The sequence below is a fragment of the Drosophila novamexicana genome, unplaced genomic scaffold (assembly GCF_003285875.2).
Source record: "Drosophila novamexicana strain 15010-1031.04,08,12 unplaced genomic scaffold, DnovRS2.1 tig00001752-arrow-arrow-pilon, whole genome shotgun sequence".
Classification (NCBI taxonomy): Eukaryota; Metazoa; Arthropoda; class Insecta; order Diptera; family Drosophilidae; genus Drosophila; species Drosophila novamexicana.
Genome location: NW_020824886.1, coordinates 139,394 through 167,293, shown reverse-complemented (window position 1 = coordinate 167,293; position 27,900 = coordinate 139,394). Strand labels below are relative to the sequence as shown.

Below are 27,900 nucleotides of genomic sequence, written 5' to 3'. Positions count from 1 at the left end.
ATATGCAAACACTTGCACTCCCACACATATGCAGACACTCGCACTCACACACACATATGCAGACACTTGCACTCCCACACATATGCAGACACTTGCACTCACACACACATATGCAGACACTTTCACTCACACGTATATGCAGACACTTGTACTCACACACACACACACACACACACACGAACTTCATATCACTCCTAAGAAAGAAATGAAAATGAATAACAAACTGTATTCCTATTATGTATTTAGACATGACGTCTTCGATATTAACAATTGAATTATGTGTACGTTTTTTTTAAAAAATATTTTTATTGTATTTGTATTTGTACTTGTACCGCATTTAAGTTAAGCTAAAAAAAAACTCTGCCGATGTTAAACAATTTGAAAAAGTTAAAGATCGCCTCCAACTCGTGTTATATTAAGCCTGTGTAATTATCATTTAGAAAGTGCGTAAATGTTTAATTAATAACTAAAGCTAAGTAATTGAGTTGAGCGTTAAGCTATTGCAGCTATTTCTCTATATATATATATATATATATATATATATATACATACCTATCGTATGTACATTTTTGTATTTTTTTGTGTATTAACGCTAAGCGCTTGTGCTTATTTTTTATTATTAACAATTACATTGTCACTTACGTGTAAGCTGCTCAGTATGCAATTGCTTAATGTCAAGGCTCAAGCTAAAAGTATGCGCACTTAATGTTAAAGCGAATCCTTATAATCCTTTAAATATTCCTCTCCATATATATATATATATATATATGCTTTTTTATACAATTTCTTAAACATTACCGTGTACACATTTTGGGAAGAATCACGCGCTGGGCTAAAATTTAGCAGAACACTTGTAAAGTTTTTTGGTTTGCCGTGCCGTTAATAGCTTTAACTAATTAATATTTCATTTAAACTTAATATGGTCAAACGGCTAACAGCGTTGCCACCTGCACAGAAATACCAAAACACAACAAAAAATACTATATTGTGAATGAATTGCCATGGCAAGTGCCGTGCTGTAGTTTGAAACCAGCTGGCAACCCTACGCACTCAGCTCACATGTTGTGCGGTAACATTTACAAAATGTGCCGGCTTATATTTAAATGAAAATAAATCGAAAAATGTGTTAAAAGTCAGAGCAGCATGTACAAAACAATGCGCTGGACGCGTTCGCTAACGCAAACAACTGGCCGCAGCACATGGCAACGTTTGGCCGCCCATCGCACACTCTGCACGACCTTGGTTCGCTTGGAAGACAAATCGGATGCGGCGCCGGCGTCCAATTTGTCGGAGGCTGCGCTGCTACGGCAATTTGCGGAGATGCCCGTGCAGCGTATTCGCAACTTTAGCATCATTGCGCATGTGGATCATGGCAAGAGCACGCTGGCGGATCGTGTGCTTGAGCTGACAGGCGCAATTTCACGCAATGCCGGCCAGCATCAGGTGCTCGACAGCCTGCAGGTGGAGCGGGAGCGCGGCATCACAGTGAAGGCACAGACCGCCTCCATATTCTACAAATATAAACAGCAACTGTATCTGCTGAACTTAATCGATACGCCCGGCCACGTGGATTTCTCCAACGAGGTTGGTTGCGTGTATTCATCCGATTTCGGTTGGGATTAATGTCTGTTTCTGGCAGGTCTCCCGCTCGCTGGCCGCCTGCGATGGCGTCATCCTGCTGGTGGATGCCTGCCACGGAGTACAGGCACAAACCGTGGCCAATTATCATCTGGCCAAGCAGCGACAATTGGCCGTTGTGCCGGTGCTCAACAAGATCGACATCAAGCATGCCCAGCCCGATCAGGTGACCCGGGATATGCAGCTGCTGTTTGGCATTGAACCCGCCAGCGTGCTGCGCGTCTCCGCCAAACTGGGCACTGGCATTGACCAGGTGCTGGAGCGTGTTATTGAGACAATCCCGCCGCCAAATGTGCAGCGCGAGAGCGCATTTCGTGCGCTCATCTTTGACAGCTGGTTCGACAAATATCGCGGCGCACTCAATCTCATCTATGTGCTTAACGGCCAGCTGGCCGTGGGCCAGGATATACAGTCGCTGGCCACCAAGAAGGTGTATCCCGTCAAGAGTCTGTCCGTGCTGCGTCCGGCCGAGTGCGCTGTGCACGGCCTGCTGGCCGGCCAGGTGGGCCTCATTGCCTGCAATATGCGCAACAGCAAGGAGTCCATCATCGGTGACACGATTCATCTGAAGCATCAAACGGCGACGGCTGCCGGCAGCTATCGGCCACAGCAGCCGCTTGTCTTTGCCGGCATCTTTCCGGTCGATCAGTCCAAGCATGTGGCCCTGCGCAGCGCCATTGACAAAATGGTGCTCAATGATTCGGCGGTGACGGTCAATGTGGACTCCAGTCCGGCGCTGGGTCAGGGCTGGCGTCTTGGCTTTCTGGGCCTGCTGCATATGGAGGTGTTCTGTCAGCGTCTGGAGCAGGAGCATGGCGCTGAGCCGATCATAACGGCACCCTCGGTCACATATCGGATTGTGCTGCGCAATCCCAAGCTGATCAAGCAGCACGGCAGAAACACGCTGGACATATCGAATGCGGCCTTGCTGCCCGATCCGTCCAACATTGAGGAGTACCATGAGCCGCTGGTGCTGGGCACCATCATAACGCCCACCGAATATGTGGGCCAGATAATTGGGCTGTGCGTGGAGCGACGCGGTCTGCAGCAGAGCTCGGTGAACATCGATGAGTCGCGCATCCTGATGAAGTATGTGCTGCCGTTGAGCGAGATTATATTGGATTTTCATGATCGACTGAAATCGCTGAGCTCCGGCTATGCCAGCTTCAGCTATGAGGATCATGGCTATCATCAGACGCATCTGGTGCGTCTGGACATACATCTGAATGGGCGGCCCATCGAGGAGCTGTGCCGCATTGTGCACGCCAGCAAGGCAACCGGCGTTGCCCGCCAAATGGTGCACAAGCTCAAGGATCTCATACCCAAACAGATGGTACAGATTGCCATACAGGCGTGCGTGGGCAGCAAAGTGCTTGCGCGCGAAACCATCAAGGCCTATCGCAAGGATGTAACGGCCAAGCTGGTGAGTTGCCACACTGCAAAAAGAAAATGTTGCGAACTTAATCGATAACAATACTCTATTTATCGATAGTATGGCGGCGATGTGACGCGTCGCATGAAGCTGCTCAAACAACAGTCGGAGGGCAAAAAGAAGATGCGCATGTTTGCCAACATTCGTGTGCCGCACGAGACTTTTATCGATGTGCTCAAGCGCTAAACGCAAATCCGCCGGACACCCGTCACGCATGTCAACTGCACTTTGGGTGAGTGAGATGGGATGCTGCTGCCGCTGCTGCTCATTTTTTATCGATATCATTCTTATTTATTTTTTATACAAACCGCTTATCGCGAGCACAACAAATAATTCGCCCCTTCTCCCGGCTCTTGCGGCTCTTGGTCGATAGCACTGCCCGCAAGAATGCCCCCTTATCATTTTGTATGCTCTTTTGTCTTGGAATACAAATAAAGCCAAAAAGAAAAAACATACAAGCATAGATGTGTGTGTGTGTGTGTGTGCGCGCACATGCATACATATTCAATTATTTGCATACACATTTATGCGAGTTTGTGTGTGTGTGTGCGTATACATATCGGTTTTATAATGCACGGAAGTGCCCGAATCAGCTGCGTATTTACGAATACACACACACACAAATACAGACACGCTCACAAGTATTGGCACAGTAAGCTTTTTTTTTGACTTTGCACCCGTTTCTCTTAACACTTTTTGGTAACAAATAAACATCTTCCAAATATCTTATGTCCTGGTTTGTCAGTAATTAACTGAGATATTTAAAAAAAATATATGGAAATGTGTATATTCCAAATACATGTATGTATATATTCTCAGTTGCTTATTACATTAGTATTAGTAACGGACGCCATTTTAAATATGAGCTGATTTATTAAGCTGGGACTTTTAATGTCCCACCAAGTGCCTTGTAAATTTCCTTCGTAAACATTGAATTGCCATAAATTTCCCAACACAGCCGATACTTATGCTTTAAACTAATTTCTATGATTGTTGACATTTTGATCATTCTTTCTCTTTTAAAAAAAATCGGTGCCTGTTAAGATTGATTTTTAAATATTATTTGTAGTTTATTTTTTTGTTCGTTATTTAACTGTGCGTAAACAATATTAACAGACTGTACTCAGTACAGTTCATTAACATTAACGTTATTTACGTGTCGCATTTTCTCACTTAAAAATTGATTGCTTTGTCATTGTCTTAAATTAAGGCCTTCTCAACGGCAACGACGACGACAAAAAAAAAAATCGAATTTCCCTGACCCTGAAAACCAACACGCATACGCACACATTCAATGCATAACAGTATCCTCCTGTAGACTGTGAGCCCCACAAACAAAAACCCAACACGCACACACACACCCATGGAGTATGTGTGATAGCAAGTTTGAATGGTTGTTGTGTGTGTGTGTGTGTATGTGTGTGTCTTGCTCCCGGCAAGTTTTGTTTGCGAGAGCGCAACAATCGAGCAACGCGCGCAAAAGAGAGCGAACGAACGGTAAGACACAACAATTGAACTCAACTGATGATGGCCGGTGGGTGTTGGGGACGTTGTAGCGCTTGCTTGTGTGTGTGACCTTGAAAAACAATAACATTGTTGCGGTTGCTGCTGCTGCTCTGCTTTGGTGTAGGCAACGCTGGGCAAATGCAAATGCAAACAAACTGTTAAAATTGATTATGCAATAGCAGAAGCTTCCAAATTTGCCAAAATGTCAAAGGAAACCAAAAAAATAGCAGCAATGCACACACACACACACAAACGTACATGCATGCAGCGAAGAGAGGAAATTTACTTGTTGCAATACTTAGTGTATCAATCACAGCATTTATGCATGTTTTTCATGGAGAAACCAAATTCTTCCTGTTTGCCCCAATTTGCATATGAAAATTCGCTGCACACGATTTTCCATCATCAACAACAACAACAATAAAAACAACAGTAACAGGCAGTCAAACAGCTGAGCCTGAGCCCCACACGCAAGTGCAAGAGAGTCAGTGCCAACAACACTGGCAACAAGAACAAGAACAGAATATTCGCTCTCAACAGTGAGCGAGCGCCAGCGGGCCTATTTGCTTGTGCGATTGTATGTGGCGCACAAACACACTCACACACACACACGCACGCTGGCAAAAGCAATAACAAAAACAGAAAAAATAAATACATTTTCGTTGTTTTTGCTGCTGCTGCGCTCAATTGAACGAAACACAGGCAACGACGACGACGACGACGACGAACGTTTCTCTGTCGCCGTCGCCGTCGTCGTCGTCGCCGTCGCCGCCGTTGCCTCTGTCCGCACAATACAAAAACAGTCAGTTTTCATTCTCATTTGACATCATCAACATTGAAAATTAATTAAACAAGAGCAGTACGAGTTCGATTGGGATTTCGAGACACCGTTTGATTGTTGGTGAAATTCAAAGTAAATTGTTTAATAAATAAATATTTGATATTGTGCTTAATTAATGCGCCAATTCGATGTTGAAGTTTTCATTTAACAAAATGCCAAAATCAAATTCAACGACATTTTGTTTTTCGTTTTGCTTTGCCGTTTTATTTGCAAAATAATCACTGCGAACAAAATAACAAACGTCATCAGCTGTTTTGTGCTTGTCGACTTTGTGTGTGTGTGTGTGTGTGTGTCTGTGTGTTTGTTTGTTTGTGTGCGCGCGTCTACATTGCCTGCATATATACATACATTCATATTTATGTGCACGTACGTACGTATATATATAAATAGGCAACTTTATATATATATATATGTACGTACATATATCCATATCTGTATCTTTGTTTTTAAATGAACTGAACGAAACATCACACAAATACATATGAACATATTATTGCATGCATTTTTACAAAAAAAAAAAAAAAATTGTTGCACTCAAATGCAACACACAATTCCTGTCTTACGCCCCCTTTATTATTAAGCCACACGAAACATAACCTAGAAGCGAATTTAGAACGAGAACTTGTTTGAAGGTTACGGCGCGGCGCCACAAAACACCCCCAATCCTCGTGTCTGGCAACCACCTCTCATCAATGGTTGCTCCGACAACGCTTTGGCCTTGACCGTGTACGGCTGGTGCGAAACAACAATAACAACAACAACAGCAATAACAAAGCAACGGTGTAACAGCTGACAGCTGTGCACTATGGCTGCACTTTTCACGGTACAAATGCGTCAAGTGGCAACACTGTTGGAGATGGATCCCAAGCTAAAATTTACAAATACTTGCCGTTCACACAACAGCGCTTTAAGCGCAGTACATCTCCCGCACACAGGCACAATCAAGTTCAAAGTAATCGCATCGAAAACAAAACGGCAAATCAACGGCATCGGCATCTCCCGCACACACATACAGAAACTGCGCGCATTCGCACTCTCGCTCTCTCTCACACACATGCACACACACATACGGTCACACAGCTGTACACGTAGCAATGTTCACAGTAGTTTTTTTTTTGCTTATGTTATATGAAATCCGACGGTAAACGGGCGGTCACAAAAAATATACATGTATAAAAAATAGTCAGCAAATTGTGCAGTAGCAGAATTGGCAAAAGTGAGCGATCAACAAAAAATGCAAATAATGTTAATAATTAATTAACATGTGTTAACTAGGCAACCGCCAGTCACATATTCGACTTAACAGTTATTTGCAATAATTGGCTAGCTGGCAGCCAGTGTTTAACATTATTGTCAGTGTTGAAAAATATTCCATGCAATTGGAAACTTTGGTTTTCGCGCTGCGTAGTTGACTTATTGCTGTTTTCCCCCGATGTTGTGTTTTTCATTGTGCGTACATACATACATATAAATCGAAATGAGTTTTTTTATTTATGCAAAACATACATACATACATCTTATGTATACGCTGACGTTTCAATTGTTTGTCCGTGTGCCAGTAACATACATACATACATCCAAGTACATACACACTTTTGCTGCTTTGTTCATAAGCGCATACATATGTATGTACATGTGTGCACATACACATCTGTATGTATGTATATTATTTTTAAAGTTTGCAATGCAAGAGAGAGTGAGAGTTAGTTCAACTTATATCAATATCGAGTAGTCAATAAATTCTCGTCGTAATTTCTTCTGCTCGTTCAAACAATTTCTAATAATATTTAATACAAGTTGAACCTGTTCGTGTGTGTTGTTTTTGTGTTATTTTTGTTTTGCGACTAACGGGCGCGTCAGTGCCAATGGCAAACACACGCACACATACACATTAGTGCATATTCACCGTCAAACGTCACACAGCTGATACATGCTGTGTTGTTAGTGGTTGGCGCACACAAAGCGAACGCTTGCGAATATCATCTGTGCGCTCGCTCTTTTGCTACCTCACTCGCTCTCTTTACCATACCTTTTCCACCCACTCTCGCCGTTGTATTTTGTAAACAACTGAGCAACTCGCGCAGTGCTGCCAGATGGTTAACAATTTTAAGCTACAATGGTAGCACTGTCATACGCGCATACGTATACAGTAGCGCATACACACACACACACACACGCACACACACACACTGTGATACAAATTTGTGAAATTCCTATTCGAATTTGTTGCTTATATTTGGTTTTTATTTCGCAGGCCCAACGGCAATAATCAAACAAGAAAATCCATGCAATTCACGAGGACGCGACGCGGCGCGCATTTTAACCAAATATGATCAACAGTTTTAGTGTGGCAGGTGCGGGCGCAGGTGCTGCGGCGACTGCTGCAATTACGCTGCATTTTAACTACAGCAACAACAACAACAATAACAATAACAGCAGTGGCATTAAAATTGTGCCAGCAGCATCAAATGAGCACAAAAGCCAAAGTTTAATCAACAATGCCGCCCCAGCAACAACAAAAACAGAAACAAACACAACAACCACTCCAAAAATATTTCAAATAACACAAACCGAAGCGGAGGCAAAGCATTTTCTAATGGCTTTTCCCCAACAACAACAACAACAACAGCAGCAGCAGCCGAAGCAAAAGGCAGGCGCCTCACTGAAATGGATGCCGCCTGGCAAAGTAAATACCTCAGCAAGCACCAAAGAGCCGCAGCTTAGACAAGTCAGCATTCAGTCCAGCAACAACAGCAGCAGCAGTAGCAGCAGCAGCAACAACAAGCAGCAACAGTTGCAACCAGCAACAACAACAACAGGGTTAGCCAAAAGTGCCTTTATTGAAGCATGGACAATGCCACAGCAACAACAACAAAGGACTGAGGACCAAGAAAATGCCTTTCGCCAAATCGAAGATGTACACAATTATGCCAAACTGCAGCATCATCATCATCATCAGCAGCAGCAGCAACAACAGCAGCAACAACAGCAGCAACAACAACAACAACATCAGCACAGCAGCAGCAGCGAACTGGGCGAGGAAGATGAAGAGGACGACGACGACGACGATGACGACGAGGAGGAGGAGGATGAGGATGATGATGAGGAAGAGGAGCGGCAGCCAACAAAGAAAACCCATCTAAATGTGCCCAACAACACAAATGACGATGATTCCGAGGAGCATGTCGAGGTGGATGTGGTCACTGTGACGCCAACGGCAACAACTGTTGCAACAGCGGCGGCGGCGGCGGCAGCAGCAGCACCACAACTACAACTGCAGCAGGAGCAGCTGATGTCCAAGGTGGATCAGCAGGAGCATATGCGGCCGGAGCATCATGCACGGCGTCCCATGAACGCATTTCTTATATTCTGTAAAAGGCATCGCGCCATTGTCAAAGAGCGCTACAAATCGCTGGAGAATCGGTAAGTCTGGCAACGCTGTGGCCATAACAAATAAATACCTAAATATAACCAAAAATCGTTCAATCATAATTGCAACAGAGCCATCACAAAAATACTCGGCGACTGGTGGGCCGCACTGGATGAGCAGGAGAAGCAGTGCTTCACCGATTTGGCGCAACAGGTAAACATTAAATGCATTTTCAATAATACGCCATTTCTTTAAAATCAGTTTAAAATTCCAATTCATAATTGCCTGCTAATTAACTGTTTAATGCTGCCACATAGCTTCAGTAAACGATCTGGCCACATGTTTGACTTACATATGTAAATTGTGAACAGAAAATACTAACAGCAATAGTTAGTTCGCTAATTAACTGTTTAATGCTGCCACATAGCTTCAGTAAACGATCTGGCCACATGTTTGACTTACATATGTAAATTGTGAACAGAAAATACTAACAGCAATAATGAGCACAACAGCTGATCTTTATATAATACTCGTGCTCATTATTTCTTTTGATTTAAGTAATTTTTTTTTATTTCGTTTTTGTTCTGTTCTGCTTATCAATTTTATTTCAACTATTAATAGCACAATTTAGCCACAGATAAGCTTGAGCTGCATTTGCTGCTGCCAAACTCAACAAACATTCATTGGTGGTGCTGCCACATGGTTTAATTAAGCAATCTGGCAACATGTTCGCTATGCTAATTTGAATTTAAATTGTGCGCCAAAAGTCGTTAGCCGCGCATTTATCTAATCTATGCGAGCTGCTAATTTCGAGAAGCAATAAAGCTGCTTTTGGCCAAATATAAAAATGAAAGATGAAAAGAAATGAAAGATTATGATAGCTTTTGTGGGTTTTTGCAATATATGACTTATATGTGTTGTATGCATGCACACACATTTGTTTTGTTTTCCCTCTCGCCCGCACGCACTTCCTTTCTATCTCCCTTGCGCGTTGTTCGCGCCTTCTCCCTCTGATCTGCTGCAATGTTGTTTGTTTGTGGTCCGATACAAGATGAATTAAAGTCTTCTTAGATAATAATTAAGAACAATTTTTTGTTTTTCAGAACAAGGATGCCTTCTTCAATGCCAATCCCAATTTCAAATGGTACAAACTGCCCGCACCGCCGCTGCGGACGCTCGCCACCCGTCCCAGCAATGCTCCCGCCGGACAAATGAATGAGGAGCAGCTGCAGCCGCATCCACAGCAGCAGCTCCAGTGGGCGCCCAATGATGTGGCGCATATGCTGCGCAGCAACTATTTCAAGTTTGCGGACGAGACACAAATGGGTGAGCTGAGCGCCTTGCTCAGCGCCAATGCGGGCAGTGTGCCGGACAAGGATTATGCGCTGCAGCAGGTGCTCAGCGAGACGACACAGTTCCTGAGCACGCACATGCCCAACAACAATAATAATAATAGTAATAATTGTAATAATAATAAGCGACTGCTGGACAGCGGCAGCAATTCGAGCGAGGAGGAGGAGCGCGGCACGCCCAACAAAAAGCTAAAGACCGCGCGCAGCTGCAAGGGCAAAATCTATCAGGAACTTATCAATTCTGGCCAACTGGCGGCCATTGCCAAGAAGTCCAAATGTCGCCTCAATAGTGGCGGCAGCAGCAACAACGATGCCAACAGCAATACGCCGCCAATTTCACCAACAAACGCCGTTGTTGTTGTCTCCGGCGGACAGTTGGTGCTGCCGGTGCAGCCGGAGACGACAACAGCGTTGCGTGTTGTTGCGGCAAACGAATTCGATTTGGAGGAGAAGATCAGGGAGCTGCCGGCGCTCAGTCTGGATGCCTATTTGCAGCGCAAGCGCAGCACCAAAAAGAAGAAGAAATTCAGCAGCAGCAAAAAGCAACGGAACCCCAACTTCAACTCCAACACCAGCAGCAGCACCCCAGCAGCAACAGCAGCAGCAGCAGCAGCAACTGTTGCTGCCGTGTCAACAGCAACAGCAGCAACTGTTGCTGCCGTGGGCAGCCAGAAGCGCAAGGCGCGCAAGGAGAGCATCACGCGTCGCGATGTCAGCGCCATCGAGCAGGAGGTGGCCTCCATACTGCCCCTGACCATAAATGGCTGCTACTATTTCAATGAGACGCGCGCCGCAGCAGCAGCAGCAACAGTTGCCGCCACAACAGCAACAGCAACAACTGTTGCCGCATCGCCGCCGCTGTCGTCGTCATCGTCGTCGACGCTGTCCGCCTACGAGCAGGCCGGCTACGATGTGACCACTACCTCAGATCTGCTCATTCTCGCCGAGGTGGCCGCCAATCGCACCGAGCTGACCAAGTCCAACTAGCAGCAGCAGCAGCAGCAGCAACAGCAACAGTTGCTAGCAGCAGCAGCAGCAACAGTTGCCAGCAGCAGCAGCAACAGTTGCCAGCAGCAGCAACAACAGTTGCCAGCAGCAGCAACAACAGTTGCCAGCAGCAGCAGCAGCAACAGTTGCCAGCAGCAGCAGCAGCAACATCTCTTTGTTGCGACTGTACTTATCCGCATATGTATTTACAGGCACTGACAACCAATTAGAAACCAAACCAAATTTAGACCAATTATCAATGTAAGCCTTCAAAAATAGGCCCTAGTTGGAAAGAGGCCCAGACCTAAGGAGAAAAAAGAAGCACAGGCACTTTCTTAATTCAATTGATTTTCTTTAGAAACAAGTCCAACATAAATGTGCACGAAAGAAGTTTTTTTAAATTTTAGCCACGCCCCCTAGGGGCTAGATTAATCCAAATTCTCTCCGATTTCTCTCGAGAGAGAAAAATAAAAAAAAAAGTATGCATCCGTCACGCCTAGAACAATTTGAGAGACACACTGCCATCAAGTAGATACCCCCTTCTTTTTTTTTGAACTCTTTTTAACAGGGTATTGCGCTGCGTGCAGCTAAATACTTCTGGCTCGTGTAACGAAAATAATATAAGCTAGAACACATATGATATGATATTATAAGCTGTGCTGAAAAAAAAAAGAGTGAAAATTTAGAATCGCGCATTAATTTTGGTTTCTAGTTTGTTGTCAGGCGCTGTATTTATACATATATACATAGATATATGTCTAGTGATTGTTATTGTTTTAACTTCCTTGGATAATGATGATAATGTCAATGATGATAATGATGTCAATGATGATGATGATGTCAATGATGATGATAATGTCAATGATAATGATAATGTCAATGTCAATGATAATGTCAATGATGATGATAATGTCAATGATGATGATGTCAATGATGATGATGATGTCAATGATGATGATGTCAATGATGATGATGTCAATGATGATGATGTCAATGTTGATGATGATGTCAATGATAATGATAATGTCAATGTTGATGATAATGTCAATGATAATGTCAATGATGATGTCAATGATGATGATGATGTCAATGATAATGATAAGGTCAATGATGATAATGATGTATATGATAATGTCAATGATGATGATAATGATGATGTCAATGATGATGATGATGTCAATGATGATGATAATGATGATATATACGTGCCTCTAGCTGTAGCTCTAGTTTGAGAGAATTGTGCGGCATTAACACATTGAGAGTAAATAGACATTCGTTGGATCTACAATTTAGTCAATAATATTATGTAAACACACACACACACACACGCATATATATATATAATATGTATACACACACACACACATGCACCCAGGCACGCAACATGTTAAAGTTAATTGCAGAGCGCAAAACGTTTTTTTTTTAGATCAAATATTTGTTTTTTTTTTTTTGTTAATTGTTAACAACGGCGCCGCATAGTTTCAATTTCTGTTTTGCTCGATTTGTTAAGTTTTCTTTTTTTTTGTTTTTGCTTTTTCTTGGAAAAGCAAAGAATATTACAAAAAATATGCACATGTGCTGCGCTTATTAACTGTTAATTAATATTAGCTATAATTTATTATCTATTATCTATTGTGAAAGTGGAAACATTATGCAAAACATATACATATACCTAATATAATATATATACATATATATTCATATAAAAAAAAAATGTACTCAAATCTCAATTCAAAATGCCGCACGATGACGATATTTATCGATAATTACCGCGTGCACATCGTTTTTGTGCAAGTCGGCGGCGTTGCCAGATGCACAGCGGCTCCAGTAGAGTTGCACAGGTTAGTTCGTTCAATTCCTGCTCCGAACTAACAAAGCTTTCATTTCAGTGCCATCTTTTGAATTGTTAGTTCCAATATCGTGTGAGTTACAGTTAAAGTTGTTCGTTTTGTTGGTGTAAGTCGCATAACTGTTCGAACGATAATAGGACAACGAACAATCATTTGAGTCTTCGTTGGTTCGCTTAGTTCAGTGAACAGTTCAAGTGAACCTTAACAAGAACGATTTGTTGCAACTCTAGTGCGTACACAAAGAACAACAGTAAACAGCTAGCCGGTGCTGCGTATTTATACATGTGTGTGTGCGTGTATGTGTGCATTGGTATGTGCAAGATAAGCCTTGGCGACCGCAGCCAACCGTCTGCTGCGTAGATAAGCGACAGCATTCCAATTGGTCGTGAAGTATGCGAGGATTGTGTTAAGCAACAAAAATAAAATGGCGAGCGCGTGATTTATGTGCACTTTGCTAGACCTCACGTGCAAAGCAAACAGTTCAAAAGGCAACAGACAACAACAGCTAACAGCTGACATTGCCGCCATTGCTGCTGCTGTTCGCCGCATTCGCTGCGACTGTGCTACACACGCGGTTTCGGTTTCGGTTTCGGTTTTGACCCATTCGCAAGCTTCGTGTGAGCTTTCGCCAACAGTTTCGCTTCAATGTTGGCCTTAATTTAGTTGGTGCGCGCATTCAGACCCTCACACTTGTGTTAAGGTTGTATCTGTATCAAGAAACGTGCAACAGCCACACACACGACGAAAAACAAAAAAAATATAAAAAAAAAAAACAACCAAAATCCATTTGCTAAGGTACGCATATAACGGCAGCAGCGAGTTTGTTGTCAGATCTTGAATCTGAACCTTTTTATACGCTTTAATTAATAAGCAGTAAAATTCCTTTTACCGTTTTGGCTTAAAATAAGAGTATTCGAAATTTCGAAGAGCGCATCAGAAATTGAAAGTGTTTAGAGACGTATGCGCATTATATGTACCATATACACATATATGCTTAGTTGTGTATATCAATTTGTATGCATGTGTGAGAGAGGGTAAGTTGTTGGAAAAAGAAACACACACCGAACGGATAGAGCACAAAAATGGCACAAACATTCAGATAAATATAAATAGAGAAATTCAAAAGGCGGCGAATTGGTCAACGGGCGAATTGTGTGTGTGTGTGTGTGTGTGCGTGTGCGTTTGTGTATGTATGGGTAATATAAGGATCTCAGTCAGTGTAACGGAGCGCACGCAACGGTTATATAACTATCCATGCACAAAATTGCGGGTGTGTGTGTGTGTGTGTGAGTGTAGGCGATTCTATTCAGCAGCATAAAACAATTTCTTTTGATGAATTTGCATTTTTTTTTTGTTTTTTGTCCAATTGCGCGACGCCGTCGCAATTTTCGCTCTCGCTCTCTCGCTTTGGTTCTCCCGCTCTCACTCTCCGCAGCAGCAACAATAATTAAGTGTAATGAAATCTGTGCGCAATGAAACCCGCCGCCAAGTTTAATATTAATTTGATTGCGGCGACTGCGACTGCGGCGGCAGCAACTGCGTCTCGTCTGCTTTGCATTTAGCGTCACGCTAATAAATTAAAATGAGCAATCACAATTTTCGCCGTCGGCTTGGTCTCGCTGGCCTGCTCTGAGTGAGACAGATAGCTAGATAAAGGGGGCAGCGGTGGAGGGGTTTGGCTTCTCTGCACGTTTTTGAATTAACACCAATTAGTGTTTGGCCCCGCGGCGATTGTCATTGTCGTGGTCAACACTTGTAGCGCATTTTAATTTAAATTAACGAAAAGAAAAAAACGTAAGAAAAGAAAAAACAATTAAAATATAATTCAGCCCCCCCCCCCCCCCCCCCCCCCTAATGGGGTGCTTTAATAAGCCGCCGCCTCCACCAATGGTCTATTTCGCCGTGATTCGCAAGCGGAGGCTGGTGCGCGTGACGTCACACAGCGAAGTTTCGCGTGGGCGCCGCAACCATTATGTAAGCGAGGCGTGTGACAACGACAGTGCAGGATGAATGGCCTGCCTGCCTGCCTGCCTGCCTGTCGGTCGGTCGGTCGTGCGCTCGTGTTTGTGTTCGTGCTGGCCGTGTTCGGCTCGTTGCGCCTTCGGTTGGCATTTCGCCGCTGTCTTGACAGTTTGAACTGTGCTTTTGCCGTGGCCAAACGTTTCGGCGTACGTAGCGCAAAACGCAAAACGAAAAAAAAAAATCAAGAAAATCAGAGCAACAAGGAAACAACAAAAAAATAAAATACAATAAATATAGAAGGCAGGTACAATAAACACACCAAAAAAAAAAAAAAAAAAAAAAAAACAACGTCAACAATTTAAGCAGAAGCTAAGCAACTCAAATTTAAATTCGCTTTTAATTTAATTTCGTGCACATTGTTTAGTGTGCGGTGTACGGTGTGCGTGCCTTTAAGTATGTGTGTCTGTGTGTGTGTGTGTGTATTTGAGCACAAGTTGTGTGTGTCAAATTTTCGTATGTTTTGTTTGCTCTCTAACCTCTCCTTTCTCTCTCTCTCTCTCTCTTTTTTTTACACGCTCTCTCGCTCTTGCTGTTTCTTCCCCTTCTTGCAATTGTTGTATAACACATAATTCTTGCAGAGAGGCGAAAAGCTTTAAGACAACAGCAAGAACAGCGCAGGCAAAAAGCAACGAAACGCAAGCAAGAAAAAACACACACAAAATCAGCTGTGAGATTGTTTCATAGCACCAGAAGCAGCAGAAGCAGTAGCAGCAGCAGCAGCATCAGAAGCAACAAGAACAAGAGAAGTAAAAGTGTGTGCAAATTGTGTGAACCGTAAGAAGAAAACAACAGAAGCAGACGAAGAGCAGCTATTGCCCTCTCACCCGGCCTCGCTCTCTCTCTCTCTCTCGCTATATTTTTGGAAAGGAGTCGTAACATCAGCTTGGAATCCACGGCCATCTATTCCGCTCTGTAATGGCTCAACTTCGTTCCTTGAGCGCCCCACGTACAACAATTAAATTCGTTTACTACAGTCGCAACGTTGGCAGCATCAGCAGCGTCAGCAGCAACGGTTATTTGGCCAGTGCAGCGGCATTTTGCAACAACGGCAAACGTTGCCATAGAAGAAGCCTACATACAGCATGCGCCAGCGCCAGCGTCAACGTCAACGCCAACGCAAGCAGCGGCAGCAAAAATGCTGCTCTGGACATGGTGAGCGCTCTGCATTCGCATCGATATGCGCTGCGCTGGCAGAATCAATTCTTGAACGGCGCTCGCTGCCTGCACTCGGCGGCGCGTGAGCAGCAGGCGCAGGTAGCGATTTCAGCGGTCACTGACGATGGTGGCAGCGCCGCCAAACGGGGCGCAGCCGATGCGAAGCCCTACCAATCGAAGCCCGAGGGCAAGCCCCAGCGCGATCCACTCGATGTCAGCTTCAATGATCCGATAGCGGCATTTAAGAGCAAAACCACATGGGAGCTGGTGCGCGCTTATATGGTCTACATGATCTGTTCCAGCGAGAAGCTGGTTGAGCACAATATGACGGTAAGTTGAGCGCCGCAATGCAACCTATGCATCTATGTACAATATTATCAGTATCTATCTACATAACTCTCTTTAGACTACAGTAGTTGGCGTCAGCTTACCGCTAGTTTTTGCTCTTAGGCTTTGCTCTTATCTGCACTTTTCCTATTGGGTATAACAGCTCAATAATGCATTTGTCCCATTTTCCAGTCTTTCTCACGCTCTTCAAATTCGGTCGGTCGGTCGGTTGGCCTCTCTCTTGCATGTGTCCTATTGAGTATAAAAGTTGCAAAAGATTTCACTCTGTGCATTTAAACTGTCGCTTTTGAGCCAAAGCCCACATCTCACATCTCTGTCCGTTCTTTGATTGTTGACATTTTCCAATTCCCCCGATCTAATTCTGTTAGTAGGCTCTCCTATTATGCAAGCTTGGGCTTAGTGCATTTCTCTTTAATGCTTAATGCATTCCCACTCATTCAACTCTCTTTAGGGCTTGAGCTTAAGCACACTCTACTTTAATTGTCCTGATCTTTAAGTCTCTTTAATTGTGGTTGATCTCTGCCGCTCTCTCTGTGTGTAGAGTGATTTATGACATGCTAACTGTTAAGTTGCATTGTTAAGCCCAATTATCCCTCTTAAGTCGTCGCACAACTTCGATAAAACTCAAATTGATTGCGTTACTGTTCCCTTCAATTCTCTCTCTTTTCACACTCACAAAGAGTCATCAAATGTTCCCAAGCTTTCGTTACGCTCAGTGTTATATAAAGTAATCATTAGCAAAGTATTAGCGTCCGTTGCCCATTCCCCCCCCTGCCGCTGTGTTATACTAATATTCAGTTTTCTATTTATATTCTCGACTCTCTGTGCACACTCTTCAGTCTATTTCAGTCTGTCATTTGTCTTACTTGAGCTGCCTCTTGTCTACCTGCCTGCCAGTAGCAGGCGCGCCCTGCCCCCTCTGCTGAGCTGTCTGCGCCTTGATGGCTTTTAAATGACACATCAAAATTTGAGTGAATGCAGCGCTAATTGCCGCCTCAATTGGTTGGCTTGTGTCTGTGTGTCTGTGTGTGTGTAGTGTAGGGGGAATGCTCAGCGTGTATGCGAATGAGCTTGTGACTCAACGGGTGTGCGAATCAAATGCATTTTATGACCTTGTTGGAGGCCGTTGCTGAACGCTGCTGTTTACTGCGCGCAAGCCAGCCGAGTAGACGCCAGCTGCGTCAGTCGGTCGGTCAGGCGCACACATACGCACATCTCTCTATCTATGTGTGTGTGTGTGTGCATATGTAAATGCTTAACAGGCAGGCCCCCAAAAGCGCGCCAATCAAAACGGCAACTGCGGCTCTCGCCCTCGTATGTATGTATATGTAAATACATATGCATGTGTTATTATTATTACGTATACGTGTTGATGTTTGTGTCTGTGTGGGTATGTTTTTTCGCCTTTGTTGCCTGCATACATATATGCTTATCGATTATAATTACACAGTTTACAGTTTGATCGATTTGATGGAAAATTGATTAACGTGAATTGCAATAATCGCAGCGCTGCAAATACAACAAATTGATGTGTGTTTTTTTTTTTTTTTGTACATGTGCACATTGTATTTGTTGGCAACTTAATAGCCATGTTAATTGTTCTTATGTGTGTGTGTGTGTGTGTTTTTTTTTTTTTGCCCGATTCTATTTTTACCGCTCGTCCGTTTGGCAGGTCTCGTGACGCGGGGCCACAGCTCAAAATCGAACACCTGTGCTTGCTTTTCAGCATTCGCCGAAAAAAAAAAAAAAATATGAGAACAACTAAAACAAAAGTACTCGAGATGTTGCGGCGTTGCCAATTTTTATGTAACCAGTTTTGAAAAACCACACACACACACACGCACACACACACACAAGCAACATGTACACAGTTAGTTGCTCTTTTTGGTTTGTCACAGTCTGACCCCCCCCCCCCCCCCCCCCTCACTGTCTTGTCAACCGGTTCGTTTAGTCCATCACACGTGCCTGTCAAAAAAAAAAAAAGCTCCTGTCGTTTCTTTTTGTTTTATGAGCTTTTACGGCAGCTGCTTGACGTTTACCATTTTAATTACTTGAGCAGGCGCGCGCAGTGCTCAAGCTCAGCCCTGCTCAGTTCGACGATCCCTTGCGCTCTCTTCAAAAATATTCGCCGCAAGTTCGCCGCATGCTGTGTCAGCGCGTTTGGCCTTGACACGATCGTCTCTGTCTGTTGGTTTTTCGCTCTCTCGCGCTCTCATTGCATATGGCCTGCGCTTTGGCGGCATTCCAAATGATTTATGTGCCTTAAGAGAGCGAGAGAGAGAGAAAAAGAAAGGTGACAAATATGCCTCGATCTTTGCCCACATGACGTGGGCGGCGTGAGTGTGCGAGCGAGAGGCTCGTATATGAATGAGTTGTTGTTTTGTGTTTTTGTGTTTTTGAGGTAGGAAAACATGAGTTCTTTTTGATATGCGATATTTTCTTTTGCCCTTCTTTTGCTCGTTGCGTATTTTCTGTACATTGAAATTTTCTGCAATTTCCTTTTCAACAAAAAAAAAAAAAAAAAAAAAAAAAACCCAATATATATATATAATATATACATATGCCTTGATTTATATAAATATAAAAACGAAAACAAATCTTTAAAATTTTGTCTAAAAACGAAATTATCGCAGCTTATGAAATGGTCAAACAAAATATTGGGTAAAAGGTTATTTACAGCATTGATGAAGGCAACATTTTATGGCCATTTTGTCGCTGGCGAGGATCAGATCAAGATAATACCCACATTGGAAAGGTAATTGTATAACGATTATTGAATTCACTAACACCATATTTTTGTTCTTTTTCTTCTTCTTTTTTTTCTTTTCTTTTTTTCTTTTCTCTTCCATTCGACTTTTGCTTTGCTGTTGCGCTATGCCTAAAAAAAAAAACAACAACGACAATCAACACAACTGTACGGTTATCGATAACCCATAACCGATAAACGATGTGCTACGCTTCTTTCTTAAAAACAAAACAATTGCGTACTCTTATCGATGACCTCTGTTATCCATAACCTTTGCTATTGATCGACCTTATCCGATTAACGATGTGTCACGCTTCTTTCTTGAAAATAATACATATCCGTACTGTTATCGATAACCGCTGATATCGATATCCTCTGCTATCGATAACCTTATCCGATTAACTATGTGCTACGCTTCTTCCTTTAAATAAAACACTTCCGTACTGTTATCGATGTTATCGACCGCTGGTATCGATAACCTTTGCAATCGATCATCTTCGCCGATAAATTATGTGCTACGCTTCTTCCTTTAAATAAAACACACAAAAACACATGCTGTTATCTATCACCCCTGATATCGATAACCGCTGATATCGATATCCTCTGCTATCGATAACCTTTTCCGATTAACTATGTGCTACGCTTCTTCCTTTAAATAAAACACTTCCGTACTGTTATCGATCACCTCTGATATCGACAACCTCTGCTATCGATAAACTTGTCCGATAAACGCTGTGCTACGCTTCTTCCTCCTCATAACAAACAACGTAAACGCAATGTTATCGATTAACTGAACCGATTAACGATGAGCCACTGCCTTTAAACCAAATTATCGATAAACTATGAATTTAACAATCGACAATCAACATAACCGTAATGCTATCGATAACAACCACAACCGATAAACAATGTGCAACGCCTCTTCCTGCTCGAAAAAAATAAAAATAAAAAAGCTTTTAAAAGTCGCCCGCGCCGTGCTGGGCAGCAAACTGTTTGTGATACTGATGAAGTCCAGCTTCTACGGGCACTTTGTGGCCGGCGAGAATCGCCACACGATTGTTCCCACGCTCGAGAGGTGCCCAAATCTCGCCTATATCCAAACGCTTCCATTTACTTTTTATATCATCGCCATATTTAACCAAGCCATATTTAACTAAAATGCAATGCTGAAAAGAAAACCAACTAACTTGAACTAATGCGACGCTCATTTGTGGCATGTTTACTTGCTTCCCAAATGCACAGCAATAAATATATATATGCCCCCCCCCCCCCCCCCCCCCCCCCCCTTCAACCCCCACGCGCACCCGTTTTGAGCCTCCGTTTTTTATAAAGCCGCATTTCTAATGCTCCATTGTTTTGTTTTTCCGCTCTAATCTCTTGCCAACTACTCGTTAAACGCCGCCACAGACTACGCTCGTTCGGCGTCAAGCCCATTCTGGACTATTCCGTCGAAGAGGATATCTCCCAGGAGGAGGCCGAGAAGCGTGAAGTTGAGTACGTGTCGTCGACCACAGCTGAAACACACTTGACTTAACACTTTTTTTATTCGCAGATCTTCCGTTTCGAGCACCGGTGATAATGCCCAGGATGCGGGCGCCTTGCCGCAGTATCATGTGGACAAATCGTTTGCCGATCGTCGCTACAAGGTGAGCAGCGCACGCACCTATTTCTATTTGAACGAGGCCACCTGTGAACGCAACATGGAGATATTCATCAAGTGTCTGGAGGCCGTTTCCGGTAAGCTTCGCCTTCCCCTTTCTTCACTTCAACATCATTTTTTGTTGTCCAATCGACAAATTCTTAAAAAAAAAAAGCATGTGCCGTACGCAACCCTGTGCTGCAACCCTGTTCTGCAACCCTGTTCTGCAACCCTGTTCTGCAACCCTGTGTTTCCTATTTTCGTTTACTTTAAGCTTAGCTTAAACTTGTTTTCTTTCTTCTTCTTGCTTTTCTCTTGCCTTTACCTTTGCCTTCGCCTGGCAGGGTTTCATAAGTTGTACTCTATTATGCAATATTTCTTTTTAGCGACTTTCGAAACATTGAGGTTAGGTTTCTCACTTTTGAGGTTAGGTTTGTCACTTTTGAGGTTAGAATTGCAAATTTGAGCCTAAACAGGGAAATAGATTGAAATAAAATACATTTAAGCTCGCGAATTGTTAAAGAAACACAAAGTCAAGTCTTCGCGCATGCGAAAACAATATTTCGGCCCAATTCCAGCTGTTCCGCACGCACGTGTTTCATTCCAATGTTGCCCAACTAACTTTTTTGCCATTTATTTTGAGCTTTAGCCCGAGTTCAATGGCTTTTTTAAAAATTCGACAAATGCCAAACAATTTACATTTACAAGCCGGAAAAGTTGATTCAACAGAATTTATTATAAGCGGAAATGTGCCTCGGGAACGGGTCGTTAAATGAGTCAGAAACTGAAACTTGGCAAAACTTGTTTTTGTTTGTATTACAAAGGTTCAAAAATATCCAATTTAAACATTCCCTCTCCTTGTGTGAGATATTGAATGAGATTATCGATTATAAATAAACATTTCAACTCTAGTTGTAGGAAATGTTTCAAATGTGTTTTTAGCTCATCTCAGGAACAGTTGGTAATTGTCTTTTAAGGGGTATCTCATCTTCTGGCACGCCAAAGTTAACAGCACACACTTTCTTAGTTTCTATTAGATGCATTTGTAGCTTCTAGTTTTCTTTTTTATTTTGTTTTTTGTATACTTGCGATAACTTGATTCATTTAATTATAATTTTGATTAATTTATCTCTCTCGAATGCATTTTTCTTTCTCACAAAACCAACGGCAACGACTTTTCCGCTCTCTCTCTTTCTCTGAAAATAAAATCAATTAATTGTTAACAATAAACGCAACTAACAAACTGTGGAATATTGAACTAACCTCAAAAAATCCCTATGAAACGTTGTGGAATTGAACTAACCTAAAAAAATCCAAATGAAACGTTGTGGAATCGAACTAACCTCAAAAATCAAAATTATGGAATCGAATTAACCTCAAAAAATCCAAATGAAACGTTGTGGAATCGAACTAACCTCAAAAAACCAAAACGAAACGTTGTGGAATTGAACTAACCTCAAAAAACCAAAACGAAACGTTGTGGAATTGAATTAACCTCAAAAAATCAAAACGAAACGTTGTGGAATTGAACCAACCTAAAAAAAATCCAAATGAAACGTTGTGGAATCGAACTAACCTCAAAAAATCAAAATGAAACGTTTTGGAATTGAACTAACCTCAAAAAATCATTGAAAATCAAACCCAAATGTTTGTGTGCGTGCGTATGTGTGTGTATGTGTGTGTGCGTGTATGTGCCTATGTGTGTATGTGTCTAGACGACGATAGGAAAGAGCCGCGTGCTGCGGCAACGGGTAAGCCGCTTAAATTCACGTTAAATTGAAACATAAAAAAAAAAACTACTCGGAATCGAAAGCCTGAAATCTCGTATTTAGCATTTTGCTTTGTGTGTTTGTTTTAGTTAGTTTTGCGTTGATTTTGTTTGCCATTTTTTTTTTCGATTACCTTTTTTTTACAGTGTAAACTATATATGTGCGTGTGTGTGTGTGTGTGAGCTTGTAGTGCATCAATTGCTGTGTAGTTAAAATTGTCTTGAACGCCTTTTGCCACGCCTCGTATTGCTACGCGCCTTTTGCGTTCATGCACTCTCACTTACCTCTCAAATGCTTCTCATTTCCGAACAACAAACCGATCGATCGAACAACTTGCCACCTGCCACCTGCTACCTGCCACCTGTCAACTTGCCACCTGCTGCAACAGGCGCCACCTTCGGAACTGGCATCACGGCCATCAAATTGACCGCCCTGGGCCGTCCACAGCTGTTGGTGAGTATATCTATATATATATATATATATATATATATATACCCTTTAGTTGATTTGATTGCATATTAATTTCCTTTGTTTCGATAGCTGCAACTATCCGAGGTCATAATGCGCACACGTAAATATATGGAGGCACTTGTCGGCGGCGAGGGCAACGTGCTAACCCATCACAAGACCATCAAGGATCTCGAGAAGTATTATGCCAGCGTTGGCGACAACAAGGATGTACAGCAGTTCTTGCGGAACGTCACATCCGATAAGGAGGGGTGCGTATATTCATTTTCTCTATTCTTACTCCTACTCCTAATCCTTCTCCTACTCCTACTAATCCTACACCGACTACTCCTACTCCGACTACTCCTACTTCTACTCCCACTTCTACTCCTTCCACTCCTACTACTACTCCCACTACTCCTACTCCATCTTCTCCTACTTCTACTCCTACTCCTACTACACCTACTCCTACTACACCTACTCCTACTCTTTCTACTCCTACTTCTCCTACTACTCATACTCCTACTCCTACTCCTACTCCTAATACTCCTTCTACTCCTACTACTCCTACTACTCCTACTACTCCTACTACTCCTACTTCTACTCCTACTCCTACTCCTACTACTCCTACTGCTACTTACTACACCTCCTACTCCTACTGCTCCCACTTCTACTCCTACTCCTACTCCTACTACACCTACTCCTAATCCTACTACTCCTACTCTTAATACTTCTACTACTCCTACTCTTTCTACTCCTACTCCGACTCCTACTCTTTCTACTCCTACTACTCCTACTCCTACTCCTAATACTCCTATTGCTACTTCTACTACTCCTACTCCTACTCATACTCCTACTCTTTCTACTCCTACTCCCACTCCTACTCCTAATACTCCTACTACTCCTACTTCAACTCCTACCCCTACTACTCCTACTCCTACTCCTAATACTCCTACTCCTATTTCTATTCCTACTACTCCTACTCCTATTCCCACTCCTACTCCTACTCCTACTCCTATTTCTATTCCTATTCCTTCTCCTACTCCTACTCCCAAATATTCCCAGCTGGGAGGGTGTAGGCTTTTATGGTTAAGGTTTGAACCACTTCATTAGACCAGCTTTTTTTACGACATTTCCGCTTGTTTTTGATATTAATGATGTTAATTTAAGAAGTTAAATACTATTTAGCACTTTTTATTAGGTCTGTCTAAATTTAACTTCTTTTTTTTTCTCATCAGATAATTTGCGCTTACTAATTTATTCAGCTGAATTTTAGCTTGTGCTAATATATGGCTGTATTTATAGATTTATGGCTTTCTAATGTGACGCCAATTGATATTTATTTGCCCAAAGTAAAAATCTAGTCTTGTATTAATTTTAAAACAGGCAAACTTTGGTTTGAGGCACAATTGTAAAAGAAATTAAAAGTAGTAGATGAATTACTTTGAAGCCGTTAGCTAATCGAGCGATCTGGCAGCATCAAATAAATTAATGTCCACATTAAGTTGGCTGCGCGTGAAATCGATTGTGCAGTTAAGACTTTGATTGGTTCAGCTCAGAGTTTGGTGAGAAGAGGTGAGGTAAGAGAAAGCAAGGTTAGGTGAGGTGGGAAACGCTTAGAATAGATTGTGTTCGATAAGGTGTGGAGATGAGGAGAAATGTATAAAGGTTAGGTTAGGTTAAGTTAAGTTAGGTTAGGTTAGGTTAGGTTAGGTTAGCTTAGGTTAGGTTAGGCGAGGTTAGGTTAAGCTAGGTTAGGTTAGGTTAGATTAGGTTAGGTTAGGTGAGGTGAGGTTAAGTTAGGTCATGTTAGGTTAGGTTAGGTTAGGTTAGGTTAGTGAGGTTATGTTGGGTTAGGTTAGGTTATGTTAGGTTAGGTTAGGCTAGGCTAGGTTAGGTTATGTTAGGTTAGGTTGGGTTAGGCTAGGCTAGGCTAGGATAGGTTAAGTAAGGTTGTGTTGCTTTAGGTTATTTAAGTGTAGTTAAGTATAGTTAAAATAAGGTTAGGCAACCTAAGCTGAGGCTAGCTTAACTTAGCTTAGTTTAGCTCAGGTTTTTTATAAAGCAAAAAAAAGGGAGCAAAATATTCCTTAAACGCACCAGGTGCAGATCTTAGAAAAACCTTTGATAAATTAGCTTTCGCACTTTAAAATATGATTTTATCTAACTCTGGCCCGTCTCTACCTTCTAGTATACTGCATCTGTTTCCCTGGTCAGGCATTGTAGACGAAGATTCACAGCTGAGCGACACATTTCGCGTGCCCGATCCGATAACGGGTCAAATGCGTCGACTGATCTCACAAATAGCGCCCAAAGAGGAGGAGATGTTTAGAAACATGATACGTCGTCTAAACACAATTGTAAAGGTAAGCATTGCGAATAGATTGCAGACAAATTAGGAATGCATAATTGATTTTTTTTTCGAATATATTTGACAGACTGCCGCTGAGCTGGACGTGCGCATTATGATTGATGCGGAGCAAACCTATTTCCAGCCAGCGATTTCGCGCATTACGCTGGAAATGATGCGCAAATATAACAAGGAGAAGGCCATTGTATTCAATACCTATCAGTGCTATTTGCGTGAGGCCTACCGTGAGGTGAGCCTCAGACCAGCAAAGCTTCCTACACCGAAATGAATTTCGCGTTAATCCTTGAAACTGTTCTGTATTGCAGGTGGTCACCGATTTGGAGCAGGCCAAGCGACAGAATTTCTATTTCGGTGCTAAGCTAGTGCGCGGCGCCTATATGGATCAGGAGCGTGCACGCGCCCAGGCGCTCGGCTATGCCGATCCCGTGAATCCCAGCTATGAGGCCACCACGGACATGTATCACAAGACGCTGGCCGAGTGTTTGCGTCGCATCAAGGCAAATACCCAAAACAAACAAAAATTTAATGTTATTATGTTATTAATTTCGATACTTGCAGTTGCTGAAGGATTCGGACGATGATGCTCGCAAGATTGGCATTATGGTTGCATCGCATAATGAGGATACGGTACGTTTTGCCATCGAGAATATGAAATCGATTGGCATTTCGCCGGAGGATAAGGTCATCTGTTTTGGTCAATTACTGGGCATGTGCGATTACATCACCTTCCCGCTGGGTGAGACATTCTACGAACAATTTTGAATGCCAATGCCTTATGCTATTAATCTTTCCTTTCGCCTTGCAGGTCAGGCCGGCTACTCGGCCTACAAGTATATACCGTATGGACCCGTTGAGGAGGTGCTGCCCTATTTGTCGCGTCGCGCCCAGGAGAACAAGGGCGTTCTCAAGAAAATCAAGAAGGAGAAACGATTGCTCGGCAGCGAGATACGCCGTCGCCTCTTTCGCGGCCAGCTCTTCTACAAGCCCAAGGGCAACTATGTGCCCATCTAAACAAAAGCTCCGGTTCCGGCTTCGGCATCGGCTACGGCTTCAGCGTGTTGCGAGTTAGGCAGGCCATCCATGTGTGTTGTCCGGGCAAAACGATACACGAATATAGCATAAATAATACAACTGACAACAACAACAAGAACAACAAAAATGACAACCCGACTAAAGAACACACGCCCGAGAGCCTAGAGTGAAATCCCGCCTGTGGATTGTGTGTGTGCGCACTATTATTATTATTTTTTTTTTAGTATTGTTTTGTTTTTATATTCTAAATGTTCTAACGTTAGATGCGTCCGATACCCAAACGGAAATCGATTTATCTATATATAATATATATATATATATATATATATAGAGAGAAAGAGAGAGAGAGAGAGTTATTTAAAGATATGCGCCGAATATACACGAAACTGCAGAGCAGCATAAAACTAAGATCTAAAGAATGTGAAACCTTATAATTTTATATTCAACATGTTTTACCGCCTATACATATATATATATATATATATATAGAGAGATATATATAGATGTGTGTATGCATATATATATATGTTATCGAAAGTTGAAAGCAAACAAACTCAAAGCAAAGAGAAGCATATTAATTATATAATTTAATCAAACTGTTGCTTGCATATGTATTTCAATATAAGTCATTAATAATTGTATCTCTTGTTGCAAGTGTTTCGAAAAAAAAAAACAAATATATATATATATAAATATATATATATATATAAACAAATATGTAATAAAAGCCGTAAACCAAAATAGGTTTGTAAAATTCTCTAGCGCGAGTTAAACAAAAACAAAACAAAACAAAATCACATTATTAGCAAAAAACTTAAAAGTAAGAGCATATAATATATACACATATATACATACATACAAAACGTTTATATATATATATATATATATATATATATACTTGGCTGCATTTTAGACTAGTTTCTCGAGTGTTTTCTAATTCGATTTCAATTGTTGTCAACTGCTGCTGCTGTGTGATCTTATATATTGTTTCCTTAAGCATAACAACTGTAGTTTAGACCTCTATGTATATCTCTCTCTATATATATATATATATAGGGAGAGATCGGTAGAACGCCTGCATTTGTTTCTTTTCACAGCAAGCATCAATATATATGTATATATATATATATGTTGCCGCCCAGGGATTAACCTAACACTAAACTGAATGTTTTATTATAATAATTATATATATATCAAATAGCAAACATATTTTCAATTGTTATTTTCATTTAGCCAACCCGCCCCCCCCTCCCCTCCTCCTCCTTTGTTGTCTTCAGTGTGCTTGATGTAATTGTAACGCAAAGTTCTCTTTTCTTTATCGAAATATTCATAGTTATTCAATATACATTCATATGTGTGTTATTCAATATACGAAACTATATATACACACTGCAT

General features: G+C 42.2%; 3 protein-coding genes across 8 annotated transcripts; all 3 read left to right on the top strand.

Annotated features, from left to right (window-relative positions):
- Window positions 1–9: 9 nt before the first annotated feature.
- LOC115768326 (translation factor waclaw, mitochondrial) lies at window positions 10–7,744 on the top strand. Of its 2 annotated transcripts, XM_030712883.1 has the most exons (4): window positions 10–1,584; window positions 1,640–3,061; window positions 3,131–3,302; window positions 7,672–7,744. In XM_030712883.1, exons 1-3 carry the CDS (start codon window positions 1,144–1,146, stop codon window positions 3,254–3,256), a joined length of 1,989 nt encoding a protein of 662 aa, XP_030568743.1. In that variant the 5' UTR covers window positions 10–1,143; the 3' UTR covers window positions 3,257–3,302; window positions 7,672–7,744. The 2 variants fall into 2 exon arrangements, with proteins under 2 accessions (XP_030568743.1, XP_030568741.1); XM_030712881.1 differs by lacking the exon at window positions 7,672–7,744 and having other exon boundaries at window positions 3,131–3,495.
- On the top strand, window positions 7,731–11,184 carry LOC115768327 (myb-like protein AA). Its single transcript, XM_030712884.1, has 4 exons — window positions 7,731–8,354; window positions 8,439–8,840; window positions 8,919–9,000; window positions 9,891–11,184. The coding sequence occupies exons 1-4, from the start codon at window positions 7,747–7,749 to the stop codon at window positions 11,124–11,126; spliced, it is 2,328 nt and encodes a 775-aa protein (XP_030568744.1). The 5' UTR covers window positions 7,731–7,746; the 3' UTR covers window positions 11,127–11,184.
- A 2,355-nt stretch (window positions 11,185–13,539) lies between these two features.
- LOC115768324 (proline dehydrogenase 1, mitochondrial) lies at window positions 13,540–26,998 on the top strand. 5 transcript variants are annotated; one of them, XM_030712876.1, is made up of 13 exons: window positions 13,540–13,771; window positions 15,577–16,483; window positions 19,135–19,256; window positions 20,655–20,741; window positions 20,800–20,984; window positions 22,602–22,637; window positions 23,044–23,108; window positions 23,196–23,374; window positions 25,294–25,468; window positions 25,541–25,702; window positions 25,779–25,970; window positions 26,032–26,209; window positions 26,279–26,484. In XM_030712876.1, exons 2-13 carry the CDS (start codon window positions 15,914–15,916, stop codon window positions 26,482–26,484), a joined length of 2,157 nt encoding a protein of 718 aa, XP_030568736.1. In that variant the 5' UTR covers window positions 13,540–13,771; window positions 15,577–15,913. The 5 variants fall into 5 exon arrangements, with proteins under 5 accessions (XP_030568736.1, XP_030568739.1, XP_030568738.1 ...); XM_030712879.1 differs by lacking the exons at window positions 13,540–13,771; window positions 19,135–19,256 and adding exons at window positions 13,841–14,010; window positions 20,201–20,322; XM_030712878.1 differs by lacking the exon at window positions 13,540–13,771 and adding an exon at window positions 13,842–14,010 and having other exon boundaries at window positions 26,279–26,998.
- The last annotated feature ends 902 nt before the right edge of the window (window positions 26,999–27,900 follow it).

What these genes read in the sequence shown, in the direction of transcription:
- LOC115768326 (XM_030712883.1), top strand. Translation starts at nt 1,144, where the DNA reads ATGTACAAAACAATGCGCTGGACGCGTTCGCTAACGCAAACAACTGGC. An exon ending in ACGTGGATTTCTCCAACGAG is followed by an intron (nt 1,585 to 1,639) that starts GTTGGTTGCGTG and finishes TGTTTCTGGCAG; the next exon opens with GTCTCCCGCTCGCTGGCCGC. An exon ending in AGGATGTAACGGCCAAGCTG is followed by an intron (nt 3,062 to 3,130) that starts GTGAGTTGCCAC and finishes ATTTATCGATAG; the next exon opens with TATGGCGGCGATGTGACGCG.
- LOC115768327 (XM_030712884.1), top strand. Translation starts at nt 7,747, where the DNA reads ATGATCAACAGTTTTAGTGTGGCAGGTGCGGGCGCAGGTGCTGCGGCG. An exon ending in GTACACAATTATGCCAAACT is followed by an intron (nt 8,355 to 8,438) that starts GCAGCATCATCA and finishes TCAGCACAGCAG; the next exon opens with CAGCAGCGAACTGGGCGAGG. An exon ending in TACAAATCGCTGGAGAATCG is followed by an intron (nt 8,841 to 8,918) that starts GTAAGTCTGGCA and finishes TAATTGCAACAG; the next exon opens with AGCCATCACAAAAATACTCG.
- LOC115768324 (XM_030712878.1), top strand. Translation starts at nt 15,914, where the DNA reads ATGGCTCAACTTCGTTCCTTGAGCGCCCCACGTACAACAATTAAATTC. An exon ending in GTGTCTGGAGGCCGTTTCCG is followed by an intron (nt 20,985 to 22,601) that starts GTAAGCTTCGCC and finishes GTATGTGTCTAG; the next exon opens with ACGACGATAGGAAAGAGCCG. An exon ending in TTACATCACCTTCCCGCTGG is followed by an intron (nt 26,210 to 26,278) that starts GTGAGACATTCT and finishes TTCGCCTTGCAG; the next exon opens with GTCAGGCCGGCTACTCGGCC.